Here is a 12,268-nt window from a genome sequence, read left to right as displayed (position 1 = left end):
AGTCTAACTTCAGCCACGAGGAGAACGAAATCCTGGTGACGGAGGTCATCAACCACCAGCACCAGCTGTTTGTCAACTCAAAGCTGCCCATTTAAAAAAAAGAGGCAATATGGCAGCGAATAGTCACAAAAATCAACTGTGTGGGCCAGGCGAAGCGGACCGTGCTGGACTGCAAAAAAAGGTGGCATGACTGCAAGCGGCGCACGAAAGAAAAACTTGCAGCAAACCGCAAGGCCGCACTACAAACCGGAGGAGGCAGCCCAGCACATCAGGAGGCACTTGATGACTTGGAGGAGCAGGTGGCACGAGTCATCCCAGAGGAGATAGTGACCGGGATCTCCGGACAGGACAGTGCCGCAAGAGACACAGAACAGCAGACAACTGGTAAGTAACAAAAAATGCACAAATGTCATGAAGGGGTCATGTTGGGCATAGCAGCTTGAAATTTCACCGTGCCGTAGTCTGACGTGTGCATATTGTTGACCACATATTACTCCACAATTACAAAACTCCACAATGTAAGTCCGACACATATGTCAATCACACATTTAAAATGTCAGAAAAGCACCACCATGTCCATATCTGATTGAGCAGACATACTGGACATCATTTATGTAGGGACTTGCACCACTGGTACCTCACCTTTCAGAATATCCAAAGTGAAGATCTCGCAGTGCAAGGAGTACATAAAAGATGTGCACAAGGTCATGCATATGCATACTTGCGTAATGTAGCCAATAAGGTGCAAACAGGTGCTACATCTTGCCTGTATGGCCTTGAGGTGTGCCAGGAGGTGTGGGCAGGTTTTGAACAGTGGGTGGAGGACGTGTGCAGCGGGGTCATACAGTGTAAGTGTAGGCGTAGTGCTGTGGCCCAGGAACTCCATGATAACCGAGTAGATGTCCATAACACCTTTGGGATGTGTATCAATGATGGTGGTGCTGTATGGTGGGCATGGTGAACAAGTGACACACACAATGAGGGTTGGTCCAAGTCAATATGGTGGTGTGGCTGAAGTTTAATCTGTCTACTGTGGAGGAGATGTGCCTGTCAATGTCTCCAGCAATGTGGCTTGGTGTTGCCAATAGCTCTCTCAGTCTGATGCCAGATATTTCACCAAGTAGCCAATGGTGTCCTGGTCACGGGTGTTGTGCATGTAGAACCAGAGTCCCAGAAGTAGGAAAGGGGGGGTGAGCCTGGTGTGCAATGATGTCTACAATGGCATTGTTGAATGGGTGTACATGTCCCGGGTGGCCTGCAAATGAAGGGGGCAATGTGGATGTTGCCTTGCCGGGTCTAGCCGTGTTAATTTGATTAGTACCATGGTTAATGCTGGGTCATTTAAGTGTATATCCATTGTTAGTGTACACCTTCCATGTAGGATATGGCAATGCCTCATCCTTGATGGACGTGGTGGACCTTGGGGGGAATGAAGTAGCTGTCAATGATGTTGATGGTGATTACAGGTCCACAATGAAGGTTGGTGTATGTGTATGTGAAGCAGGTGACATATGAAGAGTCAACAGCAAGGTTGGGTGACATCTCTGTAGTGGGCATGTGTACTTTCAGCAGTTTTGGGAGGATGTATGTGATCTGGTTGTGTGTAGTGTTGTTTTGCTGGGTGGCACAAGGCACTGGTGTCCTAATGTGTAACAAGGTCTGTCCTGAGATTACACTTGTACAGGGGGCAAGATAAGCATACTGTAATGCAAGATGGCAGGTGTGGTTGCGTACAGGGTGGATGTTGAGGTGGGTGCCTGTGTTTCAGCCGAGGAGTGTAGACGAGGAATCGTCCGAGCTGGTGTGTGTGATCCTGGGGCAACTGACTGCATATTATTTTAGCAAAAACCAAAGGAAATGATGGACGGAGTGTTGAACATTGCAAGCACTCACCCCCAGTCAACTGATCTGGGTTTAATCCATCACCGTTCTTTAGCCCACTCTGCCACCCCAGTTCAGACATGGCCATATGCAAATCAGTCTGACCCTGTGCCTCGTGGGAACAGTCCAGCCCGAACTGCCACTGGATTCAAGCAAGCCTGGCTAAAGACGGCTGAAATGCCAGAAACCGGTCCTAGGAACCTTGTTTCCGGTCCAGGGAAGACATGGCTTGGCAGTTCGCGCTGGACTGTTCCCATGAGGCACAGGGTCAGACTGATTTGCATATGGCCATGTCTGAACTGGGGTGGCAGAGTGGGCTAAAGAACGGTGATGGATTAAACCCAGATCAGTTGACTGGGGGTGAGTGCTTGCAATGTTCAACACTCCGTCCATCATTTCCTTTGGTTTTTGCATATTATTTTAGCCATAGCTTCCCTCCCTCATGCTAGATGTACATTACAACACAGTCATCACATTTGAATGTCAATTCCAAGTAACCACAGGCCTGCAGTTGCCTTCACATGACATGTTAAATCAGTGCATTGTGATGCAACGAATGGAGTTCCATCCATCAAAGCCTAGGTAAATTTTGGAATCCTGACATAGCAATGTAAGCATAGTATTCTTTGAAAAAGAATTATCGATATCGGTATTCTTGTTGAGAGAAAAAAGGGACAATAGTCTCTTCTCTGTGTGGTGAAAAGCAAAACAGGATGCCTTTACTGGCCAGTAAAATTTTAACTTGTGTGTTTTCTGGGGTTAAACATTGCTATCTGTATGTCGAGTGTGGGGTCTATTTTAAAATAGGGGGTTTATGGTGGACAGAACTGAACATAGGGTGCCACTTGGGGGCAAGAAATATCTTTTTACAAATTGCATTATTTGTGGTCAAAAATTTACAACTGGGTGACATATGGGTGCAATTCATGATAAAATTGTGTCTGTCGGGGGCAATCCATAACAATAGTGTATTGTATGAACCAAATGTGCTAACTACTGTTAGTGTGGTGGGTCTGAGATGGATCTCAGTTATCTTGCGTTATGTGTAACAATTGTCCCTTTGAGGGTTGCAATCATTTCAGTAGTTACTGTAATTCACAAGGCTATCCTAGCCAGCTCTCACCACACTGTTGTAACATGAGACCCATTGGTATGCATCATAACTGTAAGAAATTGAATAGTATGCCATGCAACAAAAGACATCTTGTGTCAGTTCACAACAGGTCTGCATGATGCACAGGGCTGCAGAGCATCTGGCAGTGAGAAATTATGTAGGGGCACTGGACAGCTGGCTGGAGAAATAATGTTGAAAATACACTGGAGGGGGCATGGATGTGGGGGTGGTTGTAAGTGTGGGCCTTACATCACATTACAAATGAAAATGTGTAACAAGGCCTGGGCATGTGTAATCTATGCACCTGGGCCTATGAGTCTGCCTCAAGAGACAGGAACCAGCCATGCTCCCTCACCTAAGTCAATCACAGGACTGCAATGTGGTCTTGTGATTGCTCATGCGCGCAGGGACAGTGCGTTCTGACAGGGGCTTGATGGGTGGGCATGTCCTTAATGCACACTGTAATGCTGTCTGCATTGTGAACATGGAAGTGCACACGAATGTTTGTGCCAGACTGGGAGGACAAATGACCAGACATTGTGCACTTCATTAGGCATACTACTGAGTCATGGGCCTAACACTGATTCGAGCAGACCCAATCTCCCTCACACACAGAAAGGAAATGTAGCAACAGTACATAGATATTTGACCATCATGGTATTTGCTTCACTGTTTAGCACCGCTCAAATTCATGGACCAAAATCTCAAGATCCATAAAGGATATTCCCCCATTGGGTGTCCTGCACCCACAGGCATTACCCCTGCGCACTACCATATCATGGCCATCCTACACTACACATCACACCTTGCACTCACTTGGACATCCACACAGTGGTGATACCTGATGCACATTGATAATGTCGGTGAATCAGCCAGCAGGATCCTCTGCTAGGTGGACTTACCCAGGCCTGGGTCGAGCATTCCCTGCTAAGACAGCTGGCCAAGGACACGATGACGGGGATGCTACAGGCATCCCTCATGTGTGTAACTTGAGTGCCAATGCTTCATATGTTAGATTCAGCTCAGGGTCAAAAACCTCCACAGCGTCTGGCCATTGACCCATCCTGTGGCCTAGGGTGTAGATATGCATTGAACACCATTTGCAATATACCTTGTGTAGCTCAGTGCACTGTTGGGGCATGGTATGCAATGTGTCACACCATCGGTAGTTACCCCTGAGAACAGGTAACATTCACAAATACATGGGGGTACAGGGTGTCTTCACACACAAGTCTTCAGCATGCCTCCATGCAACCATGCTGGCTCCAACAACAGGTACAGGTGATCACCATTGCCTCAATTACCAACAACAGAGCCCAGCAAATAGACAGCACCTCCGTATCCCAGGTTGACTCACTAATAGCAGGCCAGCAATGGCACCATGAGCCATGAACCCATTGTTGCCTACATGGGTTTGTATGCCATTGTGTAGTAGGATTGCCCAATTAGATGTGATGCACACTGGTTGTACCCATCCAACTGCATGTACTCAGTGGTGTATCCTCAGACTTAAGCATTTTCCTTGCTACCTGGATTTGCATGGCATTTGGCGGGGTGTGGGAGAGTAGGATATGCTTCACATGGGTACCCCCACTTTTTGCTGGTGTTACACTGTTCCCCAAGCCTTAGTCTGGCTGTGTCCCGGATAATCAGGACCAATGCCTAGCTGCTTCCTCTCGCCCCACTATATGGAATACTATGTACCTGGGGCATAGGTACCTCATAGGCCTACCAAGGGCTGAAGAATGTATTATACCACCCCTGGGAAGCATTCCCAAATGGCCACACATGTAGGCTACTGCAGCCTAGCTAAGGGTGTGCTTGCACCCCTTACTGTGGTATAGGCTACCTATATAACTACTATTTGACAGACGCATATAAACCTATAAGTCACTCCTATGCCAGGACTTGACAATCCTGAAGGTAGAGTGCTTGGTGTTATGTGAGAGGGGGCCCAAGCGTGAGCTGAGCCCCTATGCAGCTTTTGGAAATACATCCGTACGGCTGTTATGTCATACAGCCATACCATATACACTTAAGTGCATTATTACCTTGTGGGAAATGCTAACTTTGGAATGTCTGCCTCAAAACATGTTGGGTATTGTCAACCGCGTTGGAACTCTACTCCCCCGCAAGTTCTGTCGGCGGGGGTAGCATTCCACCATTCGAGAGGGAGATACATGTTCACACTGGCTAAACCTGGTAGGACCTCCCTGAGCCCTGGCATCATAAAATGGATTTCCCAGACACAGACACGGGTCTGGCCTACTCCTGCTGACCAAAAGTCCTGCAGGGGATGGCTGGACAATAGCTTTCATTTTGAGGGAAGGTGTGTCCACCTCCCCAGACAGGCAGGTTTGTATTGTTTCTGAGCAGGACCACTCTCTGGTGCATTGAAGTCCTTGTCTGGGTGCACGTTTGCTGACCATGTGCATAGGCCACTTCTAAACGGTTGCAGGGTTTACCTGCCCCTGCACTTGCATGAAACAGGACAAAGGAAATGGGTGTAACCACCCCTCACTCAAAGACAACACATAGGTGGGTCATTACAGTAAGTCCATCCCCTAAAACCACTATAAGTATAGGAATCTTGTCCCTAGGACTTGCGATTATCCTTGATGAAAATAGGTTCTATATATCTCCTGTACCTTGGAATTTCTTTCACAACTAGAATACAGAAGAAATACCCCTTGGGGTCAAGGAGCGACTCCCCAGCTTGTCAGGTACCCAAAAATCTAATGAACGGTCTGCTTTGCTGAAGCTCCCGCCAGATGCCAAAGTCTGTGCATCACCAGAGGTGGATTTCCAGACTTCCCCAAGGCTACCCTGAGTCCACAGCAAAGCTGAGGCCCGTGGGTGATGTGAAACTGTGACCCCTGGACCCGTTACCTTTTGCAGCAACAGCAACTTCCTGATCCTCCTCGAAGATGTGCTTTGGGCTCCCAGTAGCCCCAGCCTTGAGCACCACCTGCACCAAAAATTGCTGGCCTCCACTCCACGAGGGACCCGTGTGCCAGCTTAAAGTGTGCCTGCTTGATGCTCCTTCGCAAACACTAGCCTGTTGGCTAGCAGGTGCCCACAAAGGCAAATCCTCTTCTACTTGGGCTTTCCTGATTGCTCCAGATGTGCCCTGACTTACCCTTGCTGGGTGAGTCCCTCAGATCTTGCAGGTCTGCACTGCAGTCCCTCCTCTAAATTCCATTGACTTGCCGTTGCCAAGGCTTGTTGGGTCCTTTCTCGCCACCAAAAATGCAGCAACCGACAGACTTCGTGGGACAGCTCGAATTGCACTCGTGGACTTCTTCAACGCCTCAAGGACATCGCGGATGAAGAGTCAAGACACACATCAACTCACATGAAGCACACCACATATGTGGTCAGTGTTCCATCTTGCCCTAGGTCACGGGCAAGTGACCAACACTCTGTCCACTCTGCTTTCCGGTTCCTTACATCATAGAACCAGGTTTGGATCTCGCAAGACACGTCTCCTCTTCACGGCAGATGAAGTACTTTGCTGGCTCACATTGAAATGGATGAAACTACCCAACGCCAAAAGACACCTGTGCACCCTGATTCCCTGGGTGGCCAAACTCAAGTACCCTGGTGCCCATGTGTGTGCTAGTCCCAGAAATTCTGAACTCAAAAAGGCTTTGTTCCGGACTTGATTAGAAGCTCCCCTAATCTTCAAATTTACAAACACGACATTGCACATTGAAGATTATGTGAACCTGTGGTTGTGATCTCACACTGCATACAGTCCCCATGTGTCCCATATGTCACTACGTTGGGTGGTCCCTTAGGGTCCCAGAGATTATACAGGCTCTAGGCCTTGTGTCTAGTGCAGTTGTGTTAGAAATATCAATGTATTGGTATATGTATTGGAACTCCCCTAGGGCCCAAACGTGTATCAGTGCTATCACTGATGATTGTTATCCTGTAACTTAAGTAGTTTCAACTAGAGGGGTGTGTGTTAACCTAAAGACATATATCTGAAAGATATACCTGGTGCGCTATTCCTTCCATGTGAACATTCCAGACATCATACACTGTTAAAAAAATCCTGCTTTACAGTCCTTCTAAAATTCCCATTAAGTCTACTCTCCATACCTACCACTAGAATAGCTTTCAATAAAGGGTGTCTTCATACTATCATCAGAAGGTGTCTTTCGGACTGGTACAAGGTGCACAGTTCAACTAGTGGACAGCATATATCAGGCCACCGTCTCACAGGGCTCCTTGGAGATTTGATGCCCTGTGAGGTACTGGGCCCAGGCTAATACATGTAGCATTATAACCAATGTTAGCTTAATATCCCACATTGTAGGTTGACTCATAGGCTAAGTTACACACAGTTGATGCAAGAATACTTCCTGCTGAATATATTTCTCATTTGGCTATAATCTTTTTACTACTTCACACATTGCTTGCCAATGGTGTGATTGGTAATGATATTGTAGCAGTATTCCTAGCAGTCTTTAGTGAGGACAACAGCAAATCTTGCCACGTCACACTGTATGGTAAGAGCTGGAGGAACAGTGTGTCCTTAGTGGGTGATAGTGATGAATACAGGCCCCAGCTAGGCCCGCAGGACACAAGGGTTCGCTCTCCTGTAATGGAATCTATAAGGAAGTTGGCACGGAAACTGCAAAGTACAAAGACAGCATTTATTAACCCTTAAGGGTGGTCCTACAATCCACACAACACTCTTCAGTATTGCACAGAGTAGCACAAAGAACTTGCATACACGGTCCCCTTTTATACACAACAGAGGGGCTCGTAAGTGGGTGGATACAACATGAGGCAAGGAATGTTACCTTTTATGGACATTTTCGATACAAGATCAATATGTGGGCGGAGCTGACACACTCCTTGAGCCCGCGAAAACATGGTCAAGCAGGGCTAACTGATAACAGATGTGGTCAAGTCTGGGCATGTGCCAGATGGACAAAAGGAGCTATTTATAGACTATTACTAGGCAGATTACAAGAGCAACTAACACAGAGGTTGGACTCTTCTCGTGGGGAACACGTGGAAGCATGACAATACAAAATGGAGTCCAAACTTCGGTCAACATAACGGAGAAAACATGCTCTATAAGAGGGGAATTAATGTCTTTAGTAAATGCTTAATCACATCATTGTTTCAATTTACAACAATAGGCTGACACAAACACAACTCATGCTAACTAGTGTGTGTCGTAGATGGCACCCATGGTCCGTAATGTTACAGAAATGTGCAGGGACACATCTCATTAGTTTGTTTTTGAAAGAAGTACAACACACTTGAATCACACAAGAATGTACACTTGCAGTGTTGCCCTGAAATGTCAGCTACCACTAATAGCAACATTATCATTGTGGTGTAAGTACACAGGTCAGCATCAATGCATACCGATTAACAGCAAGACTAATGTAATAATAAGTCCATTCAAGTGGCTCTGAGTATAAAGTATCTGTGTGCCTAAGGACATAGATCGCTAGAATGTGCCACAAAGATCACCTTGGAGAAGACACATGTGATGCCTCTCACAAAACATCTATACAATTGAACATGCAAACACCACTAACAGATTTGCATCTTACTTTTACAGATAATGCTGCTTCCACATCGCAACAGGTGGATGACAGCAATCTGTTGGACGACATTGAAGACAACCCTCCCTCCATTGACAATGGCACACTTGAGGAGATTATTGCAACTCTCCGGTCACCTACACCACCTCCAGAGCCTGACAACCGTGGGATTGCTGATCAAGCGCAAACCCCAGCCCCACCAGATTCTGCACCCACAAACATGAGCACAGAGTGGGAGAACACCCAGAGTGAATTTCAAAGAACTGCTGTTTCTCTACAGCGGGAGCTCCTCAATGTGGTACACGTTGCTGTGTTGAGCATGGGTGGCACACTGCAAGCAATCCTACAAGGCCTAAATCCAGAGTTGGTGAACATCAGCCCTGAGCAAGCCAGCTCAAACCAAACACCGGGGATTGCACAATCACTGGCAAACATTTCGAACATTATGAGTCAGAGGCATGTGCAAATGCAAACACAAAGTGCCAGCAGGGATATAGCCCAGCACCTCCAAAGTATTGATAGCCAAATGAGAGAGATGCACCAATGTCAGGAACAATACATGTCAACACTCACAGCATTTCAGGGTGAGTTGCTGACTGTGATTAAAACTCAGCAACTGATGCTGAATGGTCTAATGGTGAACTTTATGTCACCTGAACATGTGTTCCCACACACATCCACTGCCACAGCTGGTGGTAGCAGTGGGACAATATGCCCTGCACATAACCCAGAAACCAACCCACACTTTGAAGACTCCGAGGACGAATTTGCTACACATGTACAGAGGAAGACATCCAAATAAATGACTGTACGTCACAGTTGTCGTATGACAACCACCAAACATTCACTGCTATGAGAACAATGTCCGCCACACAAGAGTCTCCAGACAAATAGTAAAACTGTGGCACCCAGCATGTTTTCGTTGTTCAAAAAATGAAGTAAGATACATTATGACTATAACAATGTATAAAAAAAAACCTCAGTTAGAAATAAAATATCTTGTTCACAACACTCTCAAACATGTCAACGACTGATGTTTCTACACTTGATTGTCAAGGACAATGTGCACTTGTGTCCGGTTTGTACCACTCAACATTACCAGTGTGTATAATGTATGATTGCTAATCCAGAAACACGTGGAATAGTGCGTAAGTACAAGCTAAAGGTTTGTAAGTATGAATAATTAGATGTGAAAAAACATGCTGTCACATGTAGCAATTAGTGAATGTCACTCATCAATGTGCTGCAGCACATCACCACAAGCCCCTCCCTAACACAGAAATGCCACACATATTTAAAGTAAAATCTGCATTCCTGTGCTCTCACCTGTGCTGGTGCTGAGTCCTCTGCCATGTTCCGTTGTATGCACCCTAGCAGCATGCCTGCGTCATGGTGGGTGATTTTTTGGGCATGAATGTGCACCTCTACACAGACAAATTATCCCTGAAGGCTTATATCTGAAATGAATGCATGCTGTACACTGCAGCAAAACTTCTACATCACTAAAACGTGGATAAAGTCAAAGCATGGTCATCAATGTGCCACTATCTGCCACACCTAGTGAGGCGTAGCATACGGATGCATTTGCAGGAATAGGATTCCTTGTAACGCTTGAATGCCGTCTCCTTACACTGTTTAGAGTTGTGAACACCAACAGTAACCCACATGGGACACAACTTTCACAAATACAGCTTATCTAAAAAAGTATGGCGTGTAAACTGCAGGTTTGGATGAAGTACGTATTTTGGCACTGGTCCCATGTGATCTTTGTGCAGCTTCCGATAGGGTGTCCAAACAGATTTCACTGCTAAGGTTGGAGTAGGCAGCCAAAGTGGCCATTGCAATGGACTGGTTCACCTTCGGAGAGGAGCTTCCATGTTATGAATCCCCCTATCATCTCTATGCCTCACATTAATGAAGAGGGTGTGCCACAGGGCTCAGCTCTGACCCCAACACATCTTGAGCCATATCTCCAACCATCACCTGCGCTGTCCATGTGGTGAGAGTTCACAGTAGTGGCACATGCCGATGATATGCACTTGCAAGTTACACTTTGCAATAACTGTGTGCCGGATGTTCCCAATTTCAGGATTAAATTAGCAGATGTTGCTTCGTGGATGACTGCCAAGTGCCTCTAGCTCCATGCCAGCAAGTCAGAGGTGTTGCTGGTGATTAAAGATCCTAAGCTGTGGAGTGAATGCTGGTGGCCTTCTCAATTTGTTTGTGCACTCACACATAAGCAGGTGCTGACAGACCTGTATGTCTGTGGAGACTCTGCTGGCATCCTCCAGGCCTAGACTACCAAAGGGGCTGGAACGTGTCTTGGTATATTACGGGGGTTCACACTGCTGTTGTTAGTTATTGTTGTCAAGCCATACATCACTCAGGTTATTGTCCAGGAATCTATTTTCCAAGAAAAACTATTACTGCACCTTTCTGTAGCTGGGGACAAACAATTCTGAGATTGTGAGACTGGCGAGGGTCACAAACACAGCTGCCAGGACTCTAATTGGTCCCTATAGAACCAGCTCCAACACTAGCCCCAGTTGTTGGCTTCATTGGCTTGCGGTAGCCAGAGTAGTGAGTACAAGCCTCTCATAATTGCGTATAACATATTTGAATCATTCCCTCCTGCCATCTTGCCCTACATGCTGTCACAATACACCACCACTTGCCAAATCAGAGCAATAGGTCAACAGCTAGTGGTTGTCACACGGGTAAGGAGGGTGTGAGCTGTCGTGTGCAACTCCTTCACAATAGCAGCTCAAGTCTTGAACTTATTCACTACACACATTTGCATCATGGAGTATTCTCTGGGCTGTTGTGAGGTTATCAAGATTCACCTCTTCACTTAAATTCCGGACTCCTACTGTCACCGTCCACCTGTTGTGCTTGCTACAAGTGCTGGGAGCGACCTTTGCTGGGGAAGCTGTGCGCAACATAAGACGTCTACACAATACCAAACTTAACAAAGTCTCCACAAAGTGGATGGTTGAATCTCTGTCAAAATGGGGCTGAGAAAAGCTCTGCCAGTGTGTCACAAAAACTCACTTCCTGGCTACAAAAGATGATTTAGAGACAGCACATCACCATTGATGACGTTGTGTCTAAAAATATTGTTGTCATGCCCCAACAAAATGGGCAGAATTTTTAACCTGGTTACTTCATACACCATCCATAAATTGTAAATACGTCTGTATACAGACACTGTGTTATACAGTCATATGAACTAGCCACTTGTAACACAATGACCACTTGTACATGAACATGGTGTAGATATTACAACACGGAGAGATCAGATGTGTGGTGCGTACATTCTGTACATCTGTGTAAGAGACAAGCTGTATTTTACATACATATGTCAACATCGTACCCAGCAGAGACTGAATATTGCTAGATTCACATGCAGAGGTTGGCCAACAACTCATGGTTAGAATCCAAAACGTATGTATGTGTCAGACCACTATTGGCTACCAACAATAGCTAAGCACAGGTGTTGCATGAACATGTACATCTAGTCAGACATGTAGCACAAACCTACCTGAATGTACTAATATGATGCACTCAAACAGGAACCGGTGGTCACAGTCCAAGTGCCCACCAACTCACACATACAACATATGAAATGTGGAATATCATAGAATATAGTCCAATGTATGTAAAGAAAGGTTTTATAAACTAAGAAAAGGGTGACTAAGAA

At 46.1% G+C, this 12,268-nt stretch overlaps 1 protein-coding gene across 3 annotated transcripts in view; it reads left to right on the top strand.

The window, feature by feature from the left end:
- The window catches only part of LOC146865614 (uncharacterized), a 54,070-nt gene extending 44,523 nt beyond the window's left edge, over positions 1–9,547 (top strand). For all 3 annotated transcript variants that reach the window (XR_014976660.1, XM_085640754.1, XM_085640753.1), the window contains one exon: positions 8,586–9,547. Coding sequence is in view for 2 of the 3 variants with exons in the window: in XM_085640753.1 (XP_085496879.1) it covers positions 8,586–8,792 (207 nt within the window). In the remaining variant the exon portion in view is untranslated. The remainder of the gene's footprint in view (positions 1–8,585) is intronic.
- Positions 9,548–12,268: the final 2,721 nt, after the last annotated feature.

Source organism: Triturus cristatus, chromosome 2_1 (genome assembly GCF_964204655.1).
Source record: "Triturus cristatus chromosome 2_1, aTriCri1.1, whole genome shotgun sequence".
Classification (NCBI taxonomy): domain Eukaryota; kingdom Metazoa; phylum Chordata; class Amphibia; order Caudata; family Salamandridae; genus Triturus; species Triturus cristatus.
The sequence above is the reverse complement of the archived record's forward strand: the minus strand, read 5'-3'. Positions and strand labels throughout refer to the sequence as shown.